Source organism: Mustela lutreola, chromosome 15 (genome assembly GCF_030435805.1).
Source record: "Mustela lutreola isolate mMusLut2 chromosome 15, mMusLut2.pri, whole genome shotgun sequence".
Taxonomy (NCBI): Eukaryota; Metazoa; Chordata; class Mammalia; order Carnivora; family Mustelidae; genus Mustela; species Mustela lutreola.
In genome coordinates this window covers 772,345-792,229 of record NC_081304.1, presented here as the reverse complement: position 1 = coordinate 792,229, position 19,885 = coordinate 772,345, and the positions used below count along the sequence as shown (strand labels likewise).

Below are 19,885 nucleotides of genomic sequence, written 5' to 3'. Positions count from 1 at the left end.
AGTCCGCCCCGGCCTTTGCTCAAGTCAACATCGGTTTTAGGACCGCAAAAACAGACGAGAAAGAAACAATAAAAAGACGGATTTCTTTACACAGATTTAAGCCAGTAATTTTTAGCAAAATGATACAAAACTGTCTTAACCAAGTAGAAGGTCGGTGGCTACAGTAGGCTCGTCAGGGAGCAGGGCGCACCGCCACTGGAGGGGAACCGAAAGGCTCTGGGGCGGGAGTTTGGTTCTCTCTGCAAGGGTCTCTCACACTCCGCTTTTCTTCCCAGCCCGCAACAACTGAGTCCACGTGGGGGGCCCTCGGTGCAGCCCCTGCGACGGCAGCGCTTTGGAGTCTGTCCGGTTTAGTTTGTGTTTTGTTTCCCCCACGGGCATCGCTGGGTGGGCGGCCTGGAGAGCTCCCGGTGTTAACGTTTCGGTTCTAGACCGGGGGGCGCGTCACTAGTAAAGCCATTGTAACAGAGTAGATCAGCCATGCATTGTCTGCCCTTCACAGCAAAAAGGAGAGTTCTCATCGGTGCACCACAGACTGAAGACCACTGGAAGCCACCCGACCGGGAATCTGTCGGAGCCAAAGCACAGGAGAAGGTCAGCATGAGGCCAGAGGCACGGGGCCGGTCGGTCAGGCTTGGACACGAAACACCAGTGACGGCGAGGGGACACAGACGCTGCCCAGCCCTACGCCAGACGCCCACACCCCAGCCACTCTGGACGGCCCCTCTGCGGCCAGGACATGTGCTCAGCAGAACGAGCGACAGAAGATGCGGAAGGAGGAAGAGGCATGCAAGCAAGGAGGCCGGGTGGCCACGGAGCTAGAAGCCCAAGAACGGTCGCACCAGACAGAGTCCCAGCGGGAAGAAGTATCGCTCCCCGCACTCCTTCCTGGAGAGTAACCGCTGTTCTGTGAAGCGAGGACCAGGCGCTGTGTGGGCCCTGGGGGTCCCCGTGGGGGGAGGCATGAAAAGCGGCCCCTATCGAGGTGCCCCTGAGAACGCAGCCGCGCCGAGCTGTGGCCGTCTCCCAGCGGCAGCAAGCCCTGGCCGGAGGGAGCCCGGCTCGGACGCCCAGCCATGCGCCAACGGCAGGGGAGCAGGTGGCTGTGGCTGACGGGTTAATACAGACGGCAGCACGGAAGGGCGCTGAGCAGAGACCGAGCTCGGAAGGAAGACGAACGAGGACAGAAATAAATGCGAAGGAAGAGAGTGACAAAGCCGGGGCGGCAGAGGCCACCAGGAGACCCCCGCAGCGAGAGCGCAAGAGCCCCCACCAAGCACGGCCGCTCAGCTGAGCACGACACGACACACGCCCCGCACCATGGACCCCGGGCCGGGCGGCTCGAGTGTCCTGGGACCCCTGGAGCCAAGCCCAAGCGCAGAGCCCTGGGCTCCTGCTCCCGCCACAGGCCCCGGACTCCCGAGACTGCCGCAGGGCCAGCGGCCAGCAAGGGTGGGCAGGGTCCTGGGGCCGCCCCCGTTCGGAGACTCTCTGGGGTCTGCTGGCCCCCGGACTGGGTGACCGAGCACGGCTGCTCTGGGTCCACAGGAGGAAAAGCACTGGGCGGAGGGACCGCACTCTCCCTGCGGCACACCTGGCATGCAAGCCCAGTCCCACCTGCGCACCCCCGTGGTGGACGCTGGGGTGGTCAGCGCCCGCCCCGCCCGGCGCCGGCTCTGACAAGGCCCAACGCGAGCACACTCACCCGGTGCTGCCTTCCAACGGGAGACGTGCAGCTACTTGCCGTGGTGTTCGAAAGGAATGCTATTCTGAGGTGGGGGAAAAGAGAGCTGTTGGTAAGGGCTCTGCTGCCAACGGACACGGAGGCCTTCCTCACCTCGCTTCTGCCACGTCCACCACTGGCTGTGCCGCCTCACGGGGACGCCAGGGACCTGGCGAGTGGCCCCCAAACGAGAGCAGCCGCTATTGCTCCTCTAGGCCAACGGGCTGATGAGGCCGACTCGGGGCCAGGCAGACCCCTCCTCACTCCTCAGGCAGTGCGCGGACCGACATCCAGGCGGCGCCTCTACAGGGGCCCCTCCCGAGGCTCTGCCTGCTGCTCAGCGCGGTCTGCTGGGGCTTGGGGAGGACAGGCCAGGAGAAGACCAAGGGGCTGCAGGCCTTGTTTCGGGAGCATGAATGCAGACCAACCAACCAAAAGGACCGACTGGCTCAGAGACTGGGTCCCCTTCTACTAAGAGCACTGGAGCCAGGAGGCCTTCTCTTCTCGAAGAGAAAAACCCGCAGCAGTTTCACTGACCAGATGCTCTTGGGGCTCTGTGCTGCTCTGGCTGAGAAGCCAGACTCACACTCGGGTTGGCAGCGTGGGGACTGGTCTAGCATAAGCCGCCCTGAGAAGGAAGTCAGGGCAAGGGGCAGCCACCCTCCGGCACAGTCTGAGTGCACCATGGCTGAGGGGTCGGAACAAAGAACACTGGCGTCCACGGCTCCCCCGATGCCTGGTGGGAGGGTCAGCAGGCTCCTCCCATAAGCCGGCCATGGCTTGAGCACCGTCTTGCTGAAGGTGAACTACTCCCCTGGTCTTGAACATCTACACAGGACACAGTATCTCCTCCTCAAAGCGCACAAAGAACCCAGACCAACGGCAGCCACGGGGGAAGCTGGTGGAATGTGGCCTCAGCCCCAGTGGGGCAGGACCACCCACACCAAACAGAAGCATCACTGGCTCTGCCTGCACCCCGCTCTCTGCGGGGGAAGCGCCACTGGAACCTATAGACTCGAAGATGCTAGAGCAACCCTGCTCACTTTGGAACTTCCAAAGCCCTGGGGCAGGCGGGTGGGGGTCAGCCCCTTGCTGTGAGGCTCAGACAGAGCCTCTTGCTGCCCTGCAGAGTCCCCTGAAAAAGTGTGCTGGTGGGTGACCAGGAAAACCAAAGAAGGGAGCCATCCCTGGGACCGGAGTGCATCCGGGACACACCCCCCGGGGCTGTGTCCTCAACATGAAGATCCTTAAAAACCGCCTAGAGTGACCAGTGCTTCTCTCAGAGAGGAAACACCCCCAAATCAAATCTCTGGAGGCCCTTCCCTCCCGGCCAGCTCCGTATGCTTTTCCACATGGAAAGCCAAATCAAGAGCAAAGATGCCGGACCCCTGGGGGCAGGCCCACCTCAGCAGAGGAAGACCGCACAGGAAGGCTCGGCTCTGGGGCGCACAGGGTGAGGCCGGCCACGCCGTGCGGAGAAGCTGGGCTCAGACCAAGCGTTTTCCTCAGTGGTCCCAAACCATGCAGACACTTGCTTTTCTCTCAAGGAGAACTAGGTGGGTCCCTTCCCTTCATCTCTGCTGGTGGAGGCCCCACATCTGGATCCCGAGTCCAGACAGACCCCGACTGTCCCTGACTGGGGTGTTCGGGGCCCCAGAGCAGGCCGGATGCCTGGGCTCTTGGCCACGCGTGGGCAGACACTGCCCAGGACACGTTCCCGGCTGCTGATTCATGGATTCCAGGGCCCATGGGAAGAAGCCCGTAGCCCTTTCTGTGTCCTGCAGGGAGGGCGGGCTGTGGGGCTGGGAGCCATAACGGGCCCAACCTCATGACCCTGGCCAGACTCCTTAAGCCCCACAATTCAAACTCCTGCACCCTTAGTCTCTTCGGGAGAAAATTACCATACATACCCACCCCACTTCTGACCGAACCACCGACACACGAGACGTGTTCAGAGTGAAACTGTGTTCTCTTCATGAAGCAAAAAGCCCAGGAACCTCCCTCTGCCCGGGGTCCCGCCGCCTGTCTGCTGGAAACCAAGCCGACGCTGAAGGACTGCGGTTCTGGGTGGTTCTCACAGACCCTGCGCTCTCCTAACCGACGTGCTCCAGCCGCCCGCCCACCCGGCGCCAAGCACTAGCCGATGGTAGAGCCCAGTGCTAACTCGCCCCCGAGAGCGGCCACGGTGACCCAGAGGGGTGCTGCCCGAGTGCAGAGTCCAGGACGCGGGCTTCCAAAGCCTTCCTGAAATCAGTGCTTGTCTGCCCAGCAGATACTACGGGGCACAGGCAGCCCGGAAGATCCCCGCCGCAGCAGCAGCAATGCCCTGTGACCCGCCAGGGCCCTGAAGGCTACGCGACGAAGAAAGTCCGTGTGTGTGGGAAGAGCTCATCTGCGGGGTGCACGTGCGCAAAGAGCTGCGGCACCAAAGCCAGAGAGGGAAGAGGACCGAGGGGAGGGGACCCGCGTGGCCCCGCCATTTCCCTGAGAACACCTGCCCTGTCAAAAAGAAGGCAAATGGGCAGGGACTTCAAGGGACGGGAACCCGCACCCGCGGCACATCGCCTGGTGCCAGGCTCCGACGGGCTGGCCCACGCCACCTTACAGGGGCCGCCGGCCACCCCCCCGCAGGCTGTGTGTGCCCGCCACGGACACGGTAGGAGCAGCCAGGGCACTGCCAGTCTGCACGGGAAGATGGCCCGGCCTCCAGAGCTGGCTCGGGGAGGGGCCGGGGCCACAAGATCGGCGGCAGAAGAGAAAAAGGCCCATCGCCCGCTGCAGCGCGGCTGGGGAGCCAAGCCCTTCGCCCGCACAGCCCGCCTCAGGCTCCCAACCGGGGAGCTGCACGGCCGCGAGGGGCAGAGTGTCCCTCTCCACGTAAAACTCAGAAAGGGGGGAGAAAGGAAAGGAGGAGGAAGGAAGCCCTTCATACCCGCTCCCCGGTCTGCTTGGTGGCCTCCGAGCAGCCCAGACAGAGAGGCCTGCGGCCCGCGGCGCCTGACCTCGGTGAGCCGGGAGTGGCTCCCATGCGGAGCGCGTACCTGAGAGGTGGACATGCGGGAGGTGTCTTGCCGGCCCGTGAGATCAGAGGACGAGATGTTGACAGGGGCACCGCGGTGCAGCCGCATACTCACTTTCCGCTCTCTTTCCACACCGGACACGGGCCGAGGAGAGGTGTTAGCTGGAGGGGGAGACAGGAGGGGCGGTGAGGGCTCCGGGCAGACCCCCGACCCAGCATGAGGGCCTCTCCTCAGCAGTCTCAGCATCCAGAACCACAGCGGGGTGGGCGCTGCCACACACCACCAGATACCCAGGGCGGCAACAGGCAGCTGACCCCTAGCTGGCCTGCACCCCAAGGTCGAGGTCAGCAGTGGTGGGCAGGGCCCACAGTGTGCTGGCCCTGGGGGACGCTCCCAGGAGCGAGGCACAGGAGTCCAGCAGGAGGGCAGCCTGAGGCCCCCACGCTTCCAGGGTCGCTCACGGAGGCGACGGAGGGGCGGGTACTGAGAGGCTCGTAGGGAGCAATCCGTGTCATGAAAAAGAGAAACGATGGAGAAAAAGAAAGAGACGTCCCCTGGCCGGCCAATCCTCGGAGACCAGAGTCTCCCAGGACCAGAGGCACTCAGCCCCACCCACAATGTGTGTCTGCCGTGAGCCCGCGTGGGGCCCTGTGGCTCCAACAGCAGAGCGGCCGACACACAACCAGAACCCTCCGGGGCCTGCTGGGGCGATATGGAGCTAGTCACTCACCAGTGTGTGAGGTAGGGGTGAGGGGGGTGGGCGGAGCCACTTCCTGGGTGCCCCGCAGGCGGCCCGAGGCCGTGGAGGGGAGGCCACGGGCGGCTGGGTTTCGGGAGTGCCTCAGCCGCTCCTCTCGGTCCCGGCGCTCCCGCTCAGCATCATCAGCGGCCCGGCTGGCTCCCTGCAAAGGAAACCGCGTAAGACCCAGCTGAACGGGCTTTGGTGGAAGACAACCCCAAGAGCCCCGGCGGTCCCCTGCTGTCAGAGAAGCCATCCAAGGTGAGGTAGCTGGTTGGCACAAAGCCTCCCTCCCTCGAGGACAGAAGCCTGCCCTGGACCCTGGGAGGGTGCGGACGAGGCCTTCCCAGCATTTCCGAACCCCAAACACTGACAGCAACTGGGTGGCCTCTTCCCCCTGGGTATCCACACAGGGATGGGAAATCATATGAGGTCGGGTCAGCGGTGGGCCTGAGGTGCTGGCATCTAGGGGATCCTAGAGGCATGCAGAAGCGGTGGCATTTGGCTGGCGGGGGCCCGGCCAGAGCCTGGGCGGATGTGGGGCCAGGGCCCACGTGACAAGAGCGCAGGCAACCATGGCTAGTTCTACTTTGAGCGCATGATGACCCAGGAGTGGGGGCGCGACTCTGGGGCCGTCGCAAGGAACAGCGCTGTGACGCATCTGTCTGCAAACCGCAGCCCACGAGCTGAATCCAGCCGCCGGTGGTGTCTGCCAATGAACCTTTACTGCTGGAGCCGCACCCACTGGTGCCCGTTCTGCCCGTGGTAGCTTCCGAGCCGCAGCGCAGAGCCGAGCTCCTGTCCCAGCACATGCACACTGTGAAGCCCAGGAGATTCATTCGCCAGCCCTGCCCGGAGGAGGGCGGCCAGCCCCACTGGGAGGGCGATGATACCAGAAGGTCGCCCCAACACTGGGCAACCGGTGGTCGCACAGCCTGAGCCAGCCCGCTGCGGGGTACCTGGCCCTCCCCTGCAGGGCACACACCCTGCACAGACACCTTGGCACCTGCAAGGCCACAGGACAAGCCTTTCTGTCTTACGCCCTCTGAAGAGGAGGTTCGACTCCTCCATCAGATCTTGTCACTCTGGAAAGGTCCCAATTTCTGTTTTAAGCTACCTAAACAGGAAAAATTTGTAATGGAAAACGAAGTAGAAGTACCAAAAAAGCCCCTGAAACTTCCTGGCAACAATGTCTGAAAATTAATTTTTTTTTTTTTTTTTAAGATTTTATTTATTTATTTGACAGAGAGAAATTACAAGTACACTGAGAGGCAGGCAGAGAGAGAGAGAGAAGGAAGCAGGCTCCCTGCTGAGCAGAGAGCCCGATGCGGGACTCGATCCCAGGACCCTGAGATCATGACCTGAGCCGAAGGCAGCGGCTTAACCCACTGAGCCACCCAGGCGCCCCTGAAAATTAATTAATTAGACTCAGACAAGAGACTCGGACGGGACGCCAGATTAAAAGAAGGAGAACATCAGGGGCGCCTGGGTGGCTCAGTGGGTTAAACCTCTGCCTTCGGCTCAGGTCATGACCTCAGGGTCCCGGGATCGAGCCCCACATCGGGCTCCCTGCTCGGTGGGGAGCCTGCTTCTCTCTCTGCTTCTGCCTGCCGCTCTGTCTGCCTGTGCTCGCTCTCTGACAAATAAATAAATAAAATCTTAAAAAAAAAAAAAAAAAAAAAAAAAAAGAAGACCTCAAAGCTCGAGGTCTGCACGTATGCGAACACCTGCACCATTTAACAAGGCCGGCAGAGAGGCCCACCCTGCTCGCTTGCCTGCACGGCTGCGTGAGAGGGACGAGGGGCAAGAGGTCACCCCACCTGGCTCGGCCATACCCTCCTGCACGACATGCACTCTGGAGCCACGCTGACAGCAGTCACACACGTACCTTCCAATCACAGATTTATCAGTCGAGGGCGAGTCGCAGTTCCACGCATACCTGCACCTGGGAGACCCTCTCTGCTGGCGCCTGAGGCCCAGCGCCCGTGTGGCTGCCTCTGCTCTCCCTTCATGGGGCTCTTGCTTCACAGGACCTCCCACCCTGGGGGGACCCCACCCAGGCCACTCGGCCCCCCAGTGCGGCGGACGTGCCTTCTAAAGCCTGCCCCGCGTCTGGCGGAGCCTCTGGCTCACTTCCGCGCTGGGGATGGGCGAGCTGGCGCACTTACGAACTTGAGCATGTTCCAGTCGAACACGTAGTCGTAGGAGAAGCCCTGGCGGTGGAAGAGATTCCTGAAGAGCTGCCGCAGGTAGGAGTAGTCGGGCTTGTCGTCAAAGCGCAAGGAGCGGCAGAAGTTCAGGTACGTGGCGAACTCAGCTGTGAGACAAGAGACGTGGTGCTAGCCAGCACTCCCCGACTGGGTGTCTGGCGACACGACGGCCACCATCCGCTGCTGCATGTTTAGGATGCTGAGACACGGCGTCTCAAACACGGGTCACACGGGGCACGGATGCTTAAAAAATGCACCAAAGAGCACAGCTGGTGCCACCCGTGGCCTTTCTCCACACGAACGAGGCAACTCCGTGGGTCATGGCCCCAGAAGGTAAAGGAGCAGCAAGGACAGAAGGCTGCCACCAGCTCAAGGACACTCTTCACTGTCTGGGGGGACACCGTCTACAGGGGACCCAGCCTCCCCGCAGCCCCACCACGGCCACCCCGAGCGCGCGGCCAGCCCGGCACCTGCCCCGGGGACACGCACAGGGGTAGCTTTTACACAGCACTTCGATGGGCGTGGACATCTTCTTCTCGCTGATCCGCTCGTACTTCTGCCTCTTGGTGGCGGCCTTCAGCCCCTGCCAGGGCAGAGAGCCCAGATTGAAGTACATGAGCACGTAGCCCAGTGACTCCAGGTCATCTCTCCGGGATTGCTCTGGGGAAGAGGAAACGGGTCAAGGAGAGCATGTGCGCGCGCCCGCCGCCGCGAAGCTGAGACTGCGTGCGCCCGCCGCCGCAAAGCTAAGACCCCAGGCACATTCTGACTGTAGAGGCGAACTGGTCAGACCACAGAAAACTAGTTCTGGCTTCGGTTTTACCAGAAGTTGCCCCCGATGTGCCCCTAGGAAACTGTCACACCCCTGGATGAGTGCCACCAATGTTACAAGGAGTGTCAGGACGTCCAACCGCTCATTTACCCGCCGTCACCAAACCTCCCAACGGGTTTCCAGAGTCGGGAGAGCTAGACTTTGCTACAAAGGTTTGACGACAGCCTCCGTGCCAAACGTGCTGACCACTTCCCCAGGGTCCCCCAAGAGGCTGGCCTTTCTCTTCAGAGATGGTCATGCCCAAGGCAGTCCAGTGACGAGGGCACAGGAGACCCCAGCACCCACGGACTCACCGATGCCAAGATGCGTGTTGATGGAGGCGTACCGCGCCGTCCCGGTGAGGTTCTTGTTCTCACGGTACGGGATGTGCTGGTGGGTCCGTGCGTCCCGATACTTCTTGGCCAGCCCGAAGTCAATGATGTACACGAGGTTGCCTTTCTTCCCCAGCCCCATGAGAAAGTTATCTGGCTTCACGTCTCGGTGGATGAAGTTCTTTGAGTGAATGTACTCAATGCGACTGATCTGCAGGCAGGAAGTAGTGACCAGAGGTTGAATTCCAGCAGCAGCCTCGGGAAAGGCCCCTGCTTGGCAGAGACACGGCTGTGCCCTCAGCTGCACGTCCCGCGGCCCTTGGTCAGAGCAGAGCAACTCCACAGCCAGGGAAGGCTGCTCAACAGACCATCTTCCACACCCCTGCATGGCCGGGGCAGTTCCCCTTGTTGGCCCCTGCGGTGGGGGTCAACCGACAGCAGCCTGACGGGACCACCCCTCCCTGACGAGGGTCTGCACCAGCAGTCCTTCCTACAAGGACCCCCTGGGAGCCACCTGCACGTCTCCAAACCCAGCCCCCAGTCACAATGCTGCGGCAAAGGTGACTGCACCCGCCCCCCTCTCTGGGCACTAAGAGGCACAGGAGGAGAACGGCACCGGAGCGTGCCCTCAGACTGCTGACTCACGCCAAGCCAGGACCTGAAGGCCCAGGCTCCCTGTCACCTCAGAGACACGATTCTTACCATCTGGTCAGCAAGCAGCAGGACAGTTTTGAGGCTGAATTTCCTCGAGCAGAAGTTGAACAGATCCTCCAGGCTTGGCCCCAACAGCTCCATCACCATGACGTTGTAGTCCCCCTCCGCCCCGCACCACCGGATGGTGGGGATGCCCACTGCAAGAGAAACCCGACACGCCCGTGCTCGCATACAGGGGCACAAGGGACACGAGAGCCAGGCGGGCAGTGGCTGGAAGCGACACTGGGAGAGAATGGGAGAGCGTCCCAGGGGGGTGAACAGACACCAAGAAAGCTTCCTACAGGCAAGGAGCGAGCTGCACGTCCCAAAGCAGGAGCGAGCCTGGCTCGCGGTCGGTAGCCGGAGTCCACTCTGCTCAGGACTCCCTGGTTTTCCTGTCACACCCTCTCTCCGCCCCGGTCGTCCTGTCTCCCAGGCTCCTCGGGGCCGAGCCGTCTCTCACGTCCCTGGTTTTGGGGGGCCCGGCAATTCTTGGCGGGGGGGGGGGGGGGGGGGGTTCTGGGGCCATCCCTCCGTCGGGATCGTGTGAGGACGGGCGACGGGTTTGGGGAGGAAGACCGCAGAGCTGAAGGGCCTTCTCCTCGCCTCACGTCAGGGGTCTCTGTTCTCAGTGGGACCTGTCACCGAGGACGGGGCCTTGACCCCAGGCTGGGATGTGTTCATTCTCCCCAGTGTGTGTACTGTTCTCTCTGGAAGGACGTCATGCCGTGGAGCCCACACTCTGGAGATGGGGGGCTGGTCACATTCTACTTCCCGAGGGCAGAGCACCCACACACAGTACTCAGGTTTGTCTCTTCCCGCCATTTACTCACTTAAAGATTTTCTCTGTCAGAGAGAGAGACCACAAGCAGGGGAGCAGCAGGCAGACGAAGTGGGAGAAGGAAGCTCCCCACTGAGCAGAGCCCAACGCGGGGCTCAATCCCAGGACCCTGGGATCATGACCTGAGCTGAAGGCAGACGCCTCACTGACTGAGTCACCCAGACACCAGAATTTTATTATTTTTTTATTAAATCTTTTTTTAAAAGTATGCATGCTGTATAGTATTCCCTTTGGAGAAAAGGTCACAACTGATCTGTTCTTTCATCTGGACTGTCTGGGTTTGCTTCTATCACAAACGGTGCTACTAAGTGTCCCCTTACTATGTCCACGGTGGAAATTCTTACACACGAAATTCTTGTTCACATCCAGTCTCCCCGGGCACAAGCCGATAAACACAGAGCATAAGCTGTGTGGCTATGAGGTAATGTCACCTTGTTTCCCAGACGGTCGGCCCACCCCACAGGCCCAGCAGCAGCGAGCCGGTGCAAGACCACCCGACTGCTTGTCGTCAGCCAAGGAAGGGAGCCAGCACCTCACTAACTCAACTGGGATCTTTCATCCGTATATTTACTGGCCACACGCTGTTCCTCTCTGAAATGTCTACCCTTGTCTTTTGCCAATTTTCCTATCAGGGAAATAGCCATTCTTTAAAAATTCTGGGTACTAAACCATTGTTGATTTCATGTGAGGCCATTTTTTTTTCTTTTGGAGCCTTTTGATGAGAAATTTTAACAAAGACAAACATATCATTCTTTTCCATTATGAGTAATGTTTTTGGTATAAGAAACCCTGAGTCAGAAGCAGATACTATTATTATCTTTAAAGAGTTTAAAAGCTACTCTGTATCAAACAAGATGGAGTGACAGGAGCCCAATTCCCGCGCACATCAGCCAAGACCAGAAGGCTGGAAACACAGAACATGTGGAAAAATGGTTTCTAAGACATTAAACGGAGGCAGCGAAAACACTCAGAGCTGAAGGACAGGACACAAGCCACGTGGGCCTAAGACTGCCCCTTCCTCCCTCGACTATCGGCAGAAATGCAAACACTCAACAGAATAAAGTAACTTGACTTCACCCCGTAACTAAGCAGACAAAGAACCCGAGCAACAGAGTAGAACACAAGCGCGCAAGCAAGGACAACTCGTGCCGTCCGGCATCCAGAGACCTCCAGGGATGCGGAGCAGAAAACATCTATACTGAGGAATAGTCGATCCCCTGAAATGGGTTCAGATGTGAGAACGGGCAGAGAGGGACAGTAACAGTTACTACAGGGGCAAGTGGGTGGCTCATCATTAAAGTGTCTGACTTCAGCTCAGGTCATGATCTCAGGGTCGTGGGATCGAGCCCCGAGTCTGGCCTGTGTCTGGCTCTGCACTCGGTGGGGAGCCTGCTTGAGAGTCTCTCTTTCTCCCTCGGTTCCTCTCCGCTCCGTGTGCCCTCTCTCTCTAAAAGTAAATGGACAGGGGCACCTGGGTAGCTTAGTTCTATTTATATTGTGGGTCTAAAAAGCTACATGAGGGCATGGCATGGGAGATTTATAAAAGACTCAAGTCCAACTTTTAGAGGGAAGAACTACAGTATCTGAGATTAGATGGTGCAGAAGAAAAGATGTGTGACTCGAAGGCAAAGCAAGAGAAACTACTGGAAAAGCAACAGGAGCCAGCTTCAAGCCACCTAGTATCTATGCCACCAAAGCCCCCAGGAAAGATGGAGGGACAGAGACGGCTGGAAGCAGCCGGATGAAGACAACACACCCGCAGGCCGCACGCAAGAGCCATAAAGACCTTCACACCCACGTTCGTGGCCTGCGGATCGCATCGCTCACAATGAGGGACGCGGAGAGCATCTCGAAAGCAGCCGGGGGGATCGGTATCACACACAGAGGGCAAACATCAGGATCGCTGCAGACATCTCGGCAGAAGGGAGGCGCAAAGAGCACAGGAGACGGCGTCTTTCAAGCACTGAGGACACCAACCTCCAAAAGCCAAGACAAATGCGATTTTCAGATACAAAAAAACTGGAAGAATCCTTCAGCAGCAGACCTGCACTGCTACGTAGGGGAAAGGCCACCCTTCAGGCAGAGGGCAAGCGATGCCAGCCGGAAGTGTGGGCCCACACAAAGGGACGGAAAGCACTGGAAGTAACAACTAAGTTCACTCGTAAGAGCTTTTCACATTACTTCAATCCCTTTAAAAGCTATGACTGTTTAAACAAAAAGAACAATGCAATGCACATTTGGAACACGCAAACGTCTGTGCTGCAGGACAGTGTCACAGGGGCCCGCAGTTGGGAAGCCACATGCGCCCACAGGCCAGTCTGCTCCACACCAAGCGCGGAGCGCAGCAAGGACACGGCACGGTTTGTTCAAGATGACGCGATAAACCCTAACTCAGTCCCTGAGGTACGAAAGAGGTGCTGGCGAGCCAGCAGAGGAGCAAATCATAAGAAAAACCATTAAGAAACGTAAATAAAGGGGCACCTGCATGGCTCAATCGGAGACTCCCTTCGGCTCAGGTCATGACCCCGGGGTCCTGGGCTTGAGCCCCAAGTCAGGCTCCCTGTTTTGCAGGGAGTCTGCGTCTCCCTCTGCCTCTGCCTGCTGCTCCCCGTCTGTGCTCACCTTCTCTCTCTGACAAATAAATAAAATCTTGGGAAAAAAAAAAAAGTAGATAAAATGATTCATCAAAAAGAAGGCAAGGGGCACCTGGGTGGCTCAGTGGGTTGAGCCGCTGCCTTCGGCTCAGGTCATGATCTCAGGGTCCTGGGATCGAGTCCCGCATCGGGCTCTCTGCTCGGCGGGGAGCCTGCTTCCCTTTCTCTCTGCCTGCCTCTCTGCCTACTTGTGATCTCTGTCTGTCAAATACATAAATAAATAAATAAATCTTTGGGGGGGGGGGAGGCAAGGGAGGAGGGGAGACAAAACCAGCAGCAAGATGGTCAAGTAAACCCCGGCGGGTCAGGAACCACATCAGGCACCACATGAGGCGTGTTCTCGCAGACGAGCGAGAAACGCGCGCCTTTTCCGCACAGGCAGGTCGTCAGAAGGACAGCGCGGGACACCAACTTTAGACGGAAGGGGACCTGAGAGCTGGGTCCGCATGGGACGCGTAGGCTGCGGAGAGCGTTTCCAGGGACGTGCGTGTGACCAGGACAAAGCACCAGCATGTCCGGAAACGCAGCTCCACGCGGCCCCCCGGCGCAGCCTCAGGACATGCGCCGCGGAACTGCAAGGGGACGGACACGCGCACCGGCTGACAGCGCCCTCGGTACCCACAGCACCCCCCAGGCCGCGGCACCGCGGGTCGTCAGCAGACAGGGCCCGCAGCGGACAGAACAGGCCTGTGCCCTCAGATGACGATGAGATTCGATCGGAAATGACAGGGAGCTCCCTGGGAAGCCCCCAAATACAGAGAAGCTGCATAGCCCACTTCAAAAGAACCCACGGACCAGGGAGCCCTTGGGAGGGGAAAAGAAAGCTTTCTGAACTAAATGAAAATGAAATCACAACATGTCAGGGTTTATGAGACGTGCTCCAGGAGCACCTGGGGGAAATTTATAGCAACAAGACGCCGGTATTAGAGAAGGCAGATCGATGATCTCAGAAAACAGGAAATTAAACCCCAACAGATGAAACACAAATGATCACAGCAGTAATCAATGAAACAAGACACAAAGAAGACAGAAAAATTATAGAAACCAAAGCATGTTCCTTGAGAAGATTTCTGGTAACCCTCTCACCAGGCCAACGGGAAGGAGAGAGGAGGCGCGGCGAGAGACCAGCCACCAGCAGGCTCTGCAGCCGCCGAGAGCCAGCGGAGCAGCACTGTGAGCAGCTCTCCGCAGTCGCGTCCCTCACAGACGACACGGATCAACTGCTGGAAAGACACCAACCATCACAGCCGTTAACTGCTGGCCAGGGTGTAAGGGACAGCCACCTGGAAAGCAGTTGACTGTTTCTCAAAAAGGAAAAACATTCACCCACTTCTGATTCCGCCGTTCCACTCCTAGACACTCACCCACGACAAAAGTAAGTGTCCACGCGAATACCCACACAAACGTTTAGAGCATCTTTGTTTGAATGCCCGCGACTCGGGGAGGGACGGAGAACCTGCTGGATGCACCCAGGGGCCACTGCACGGTACCGTGAGGACGACCCTCTCAGGGGCCAGGCCGGCTTCCTCGGGCTGGCCGGAGGTGAGGGGCAGAAGGCTGCTGCGGCCGCGGCGGTCACAGGCATCGCTGTTACTTATCACTGTCCCAAAGAACTGTGCCCTGGCCACGCACAGATGGCAGATCTTGTGCATTTGAACTCTGCTCTAGACGCAAGCGTTCTGCTGTATGTTCCCGTGTACCTCTGCATGATGCCCTCTTTGTGCACTGGGCTCTCGGGACGAGGAGACATTTTGGGGAAGGGGCAGGCAGTAGCCGCAGGGCTGTGTAGCAGAAGACGCTCTGCCATCTCCACAGCGTGCAGAACTACTATTTGGAGTGCACAGCAACACCCCACTTTTACAAGGGCATCCCAGGACTTGACCGCTCCCTCCTAGGAGACTCAGAATTCGTCTGAACAGGAAACCTGGAGTACAGGTGCCAGCAGAAGGTGCTGAGCGGAAGCCACAGCTGGGGGAGGCTGGTCTAGATCGGGGATGAAGGACTCCTACTCTGGACCTCCAATCTCGGGACATGGGCTTCCTTCACCTACCAGATCCCTCACTGGCTCAGACCAGCACCTACACCGCAGCACCTACCAGCGCCATAGGGTTCCTGCGTGTGTCTGAAAATATTCAAGCTGGTCATGACAAGTCGTAAGAGAGCCTGAGCGCCCCTGGATACCATATGAACCAAAGACCCTAACCCTTAACCTTGAACCACGCTGGGTTTTCTTGCCTTGGCTTGCAGAGACCACGGTGTCCGGGCCGGTATCCTGCCCCGCCGCAGCAGTGGTTAGTGCCATGGTGGTGAGTGCAATGGAAGGCACTGGAACAGCCATGCCTCATCCTGGTTTCGAGCTGCCCCCTTGGATCACAGCGTCTGCTGGACCCACAGCACTCACAAGCTGCCGGCTGGGTGAGCAACAGGCAGCCTGGCTTGTATAAACACGAGCTCGACTCCCTCCATGTTCCTCTGGGGTTTTATCATTTACCAACTTGTTTTCCTACTGAGCGAAAAACAGCCAGAGGCTGACAGAAGGCTTTGTACCAGGCAGAGGATCTGAAACGCAGCCTTGAGGGACCCCTTCTTGAAGTACGTGCATGCACGGGGCAGGGAGGGACCATCGTAAGCCATCCTTTCTTGGTGCCCCCTTCACCTAGTTCCTATTTGGGGCCAGATCTTCTGTCCTGAAAACTTGCCTCCTACCCTAGTCCTTCCTCTATACCAATTCCCCCCAAAAGCTCAAACACCCTTGCATTAATCTCTGGGGGTGGTCTCCACAATTCTTAAATGGTTTGTGTAAAACTCCGAAGAAGCCGGCAATACTCCGTGCCTTGTTCCCAACGCCCCAAGTCAAGGCTGTTCTTTGACACGATTCAGGCCAAGCAAACTGCTGTGTTTAGATGGACCAAACCCACCTCACTTGTCTCTAATCCTGGGAAGATGTGCTAGGCCGGGAGGCGTGGGGGGTGGCGGCTGGCAGACCAAGAGCGGCCTCCAAGCCGCTCAGGAGCACCTGGGAAGGTACAGGACACACAAGTCAAGGGGCCACAAGACTTCAGTGGGATGTGCATGAACGGAACTCCATGTTTAACGCAGGAAACCAAAGCTGTGTGTGGAATCTTGAATTTCTGGGAGAGGAGGGATGTGCCTATCTGCCCTCTCCCAAGCTCCAGGAGGCTGAGCCCCAGGTTCAGTGACCCTGTCCCTGGACAATCCGGACGTGATAGCTAGATCTGCTAACACTGTGTAACACACGCACCGACCCTTTCCGTTCCCTTCAGAAAACACAGTGAAGAAAAAGACACCCTTAATTTTTCATACCCTTGTCTTGTGTGCAAGCCAGGGCACCCCACACCACACTACAGAGGGATGGTGATGACGAGGCCACGAGGCAGCGGCTCCAACAGAAGCCTAGATGCCAAGCAGCTGGGACCGAACGGCCCCGGAGGCACGTGCAGCGCTCGACGGCATCCTGCAGGCCAAGCACTCGTCTGCTCCATGAAACACAATTCCACTCTCAGGCGGTGCGCCAGAAAAGGTGTCTGGATGCCATCGAGGCACTGTCCCCAAGAGCAAGATGCCAGAGCAGGAGAGAAGTACTGCTCACGGAGACGTGAGGTTACTCAACGCCTGGGAGCGCGCAGGGTCGAGGAGAGCCGTGTGCTACGTGGAGACCATACGCACGGATGCGGGGTGGCGTACGTCAGCCAGATGTGCATCAAGGACTCACGATGTCTGCTGACACTGATGGGTGCTCCGATGGTGACCCCTACTTTCTCTAGTGGTCGACACCAGCATGCTTTACCACCCCAGCACCAGGGAGCAGACAAAATGCGGTCAAAGCAGAGAGCCCTGCGGTGAGAGTTCTCCGGCCAGAAGACGCTAAGCTCTCTGTGTAGCCTACTTTGTTCTGAGTGGACTGTCCGGAGAATCGAGGGGTGAGGCCCCAGCAAGCAATCGGCTAGGCTACCCACAGGCATGTTCCCGCCGTCTGTCCAGACTGTTCCTCTGGGGACGGCAAGATCAGAAATCGGAGAGTGCACGCCGCCGCGGGGCCCGTGCAGGGACAAGACCCATGAGGCGAGACAACGCCGACCCGCGGCGCGCGCTGCCCCCACCCGCGTGCCATGCGGACGGAACTATGCGTCGCTCCCAACGCCTGATGGAGTGCGGCGATGCCAAAACCTACGCGTGGGACTGAAAAACTAGTGAGAAACCAGGCAAAAGTGCTTTTCATTTTTACTTACGAGAAGTTTCAATATTCAACATTCATGCAAATACAGATTTTCAGTTTTTGGCAATTCAAACCTGAAACCGTAAACCGCCGCACCTTCTGACAAAGCCAATGATTTTTAAAAACAAATCTCTTATGGGTGACAGAGAAACAACTTAGAACAAACTAGACAGGGATGTCGGGGGCAAACTCTGGACCATGGCTTCTCTCCCAGAGCGCACTGGGACTGACATGAGGGCACTTGGGGGGGGTCCCCTACTGCCTCTCAAGCAGACGGGAGCAGCAGGCACTCAATTTAGTATGGGTCCCCACAGATGACATACGTTCTTGGCTACCATGAAATGTTTCTTAACAAAAAGATAGTGACTGTCCAAATACAGCACGGGAACTGACCAGGACATAGGACGAGAGACGTGAACTTGGGGTCGCCGCCAGCTTCTACTGCACTGACAGGTGCCGGCCCACCCTCACTGCCAGCCCGGACTCCTTACACGCAGCCCACTCACCCCTCGCACACGCCACACCTGTCCTGAGCCTTGACCAGAAGCTCATGTTCTTTACTGAGGGGTCACCAAAAAAGGGCTGGTCAAAGCCACTGTGGGGACGCGAGGATGGGAGAGAGCAGTTAATGTCTGGCAGTCCACCGCATTTTGAGAAGAACCTGATGTCTACCCAAGTCACTCCCCAGCACAACTAAGCAAGACCCATCCCTGCTACTCCACGTGTTCCATCCTGCCGGCACACTCGTGGCAGGTGGAAGCATCTGGGGTGCGCTCCTGACCGCCGGAGGGCAGTGGCACGCCTCCCCAGGAGCAGAGCCGCTGTGCAACGGTGGCCTGAGTGCCACGATGCTCAGGTTCACATCTCTGTCCTCTGGGAAGTTCTGCATCAGTCTGTGCGTGTTCTCACTCAGGACACGAGGCTGGTGGACACCCACTGCGGAGGACTGTAGTGGCAGCAGCCGTGCCAGGGTCTGTAGGCGAGGCTGACTCCTCCCGCAGTGGCCGGCCCGCCTGAGCGCTGCTCTCTCCGGCCACGCTCAGCAACACCACCATTGTCTAGAAGGCCCTGCGTGGCAAGCTAGAGAGCGTGCGGCAGCCTCTCAGCTTCCTTCTAGGGTACCACGTGTAAGGAAGCCCAGAACGCAGCATTAAAAGCATTGAGGAGCCACAATCAGAGGCCCTGGCCGTCCCTTTCCCACGGCCAAGCGGTCTGTGTGTGATGGAGAGGGGGACGGACAGCACGTGGACCCTGCACCGTCCGCAGCCCCAGCTTCACAGTGGTCAGGAGCTCACGCAACACTACCAGAATCTTGGACGCTGCGTTTATGGACATCATCTCTTTCAAAAATTGAGATCTTTACTTCTTTTTTTTTTTTAAAGCACCTTGATAATGTCCACCAAGTGCATGTCTGAAACAGAAGCAGAACTCAACCTGCACGCGGCGGATGGCTGGGCAGGAGAAGAGCCTAGGTTTCGAGGACCCTAGAGGAGGGACACAAATCTTACAGCAAGGATTTAAAGTGAGACACGATGCCGCCGCCTGCGCCCTCCGCCCCGCGGCACCCAGCTGTGGTCCGGGACGGCGAAGACCCGCCCCGAAGGGAGTTAAGTTCTTCTCTGCTCAGTGTCAGCCACTTCAATTCCTATTTGGGGCATCGGGGACAGTTTTCTTCCCTTCCACTCTCTGGCCCTCTGGCTTACAGATTTTCAACAGAAACGCGGCCTGTTAACACTCAACAGGCTTTCAAGGTGGACGCTTTCCTCAACCCCCGGCCATCAGGCCCTGTCCAACCATGAAGGCCACACCCGGAGTCACCACCTGACAAGCTGGGCAGACTGTTCCTGATGCCTGAGAAGCCCTCTGCTGAGTGTCCCCAGAGGGCAGACGCACTGGCCAAGCCCTCTGTGGACCACGCCCTGGGGCTCACAGGTGTTTTCAGAGCCCAAAGCCGCCCCTGGTCCCAAGAAAGCTGGGACAGGACGCCCCAGATGCCCTCTGTGATGGGTCCTGCAGGACTATCCGTGTTGCTCTGCTTTGTATCTGTTACTAAAGGACATTTGTCACTGCGTGAAGCAAGTAATGTTGGTTGCTCGCAGCAGCACAGATTAAACCATTTTTGTGGAGAAAAGATGGCAGAGGAGAATCACCAATGCTTCCTTCTCACCTGAAAAAAGCAAATTCAGACTCTGAAGACAAATTTTCACTTGGCAAAGCGCCGAGAGCACCCCAAACTACGGACGCACCACAGAGGCTTCTGCCACTTCTACCACGAAGGGTCTCCGAACAGGAGGAGGGCAGCCGTTCTTCCGGCACGGAGCCTTGATCCCAAGGGCGGCTCCTTGGGGTGAAGCATGGACATGTCCTTCCTAACGCTGCAGTGTCTTGGGACTCTGAGACCTCCAGCAAAATCCCCACTTGCTCCATTAGCCAGACTACTTGGAAGTCCAGGGAACTCTAATAAAAGACTCAGAGTCAGGATGAGTGCTCCCAAACATCAGAACCCCCGTAGGTCTGAGAGGTTTTCCAGAACGCTGCGAGCAAAGCATGTGACTGACGGGGCACACCCGGCAGTCAGGAGCGTGCCTAAAAGTCAAAATTCACATGAACCCTGAGTTTAAAAAC

The 19,885-nt window shown here is 58.3% G+C and overlaps 1 protein-coding gene across 3 annotated transcripts in view; it reads right to left on the bottom strand.

Moving 5' to 3' along the window:
• The window catches only part of CSNK1D (casein kinase 1 delta), a 31,282-nt gene that overhangs the window by 4,480 nt on the left and 6,917 nt on the right, over positions 1-19,885 (bottom strand). Inside the window, exons 3-10 of one of the 3 annotated variants that reach the window (XM_059147507.1) lie at positions 9,538-9,686; positions 8,818-9,046; positions 8,182-8,352; positions 7,651-7,799; positions 5,474-5,645; positions 4,770-4,904; positions 1,706-1,774; positions 82-568 (exon numbers count right to left, since the gene is read on the bottom strand). In XM_059147507.1, the coding sequence (XP_059003490.1) occupies positions 1,737-1,774; positions 4,770-4,904; positions 5,474-5,645; positions 7,651-7,799; positions 8,182-8,352; positions 8,818-9,046; positions 9,538-9,686 (1,043 nt within the window). In that variant the 3' untranslated portion in view covers positions 82-568; positions 1,706-1,736. Of the gene's footprint in view, positions 1-81; positions 569-1,705; positions 1,775-4,764; positions 4,905-5,473; positions 5,646-7,650; positions 7,800-8,181; positions 8,353-8,817; positions 9,047-9,537; positions 9,687-19,885 lie in introns of those variants that run through there. The other 2 variants (XM_059147506.1, XM_059147505.1) reach the window with 2 other exon arrangements.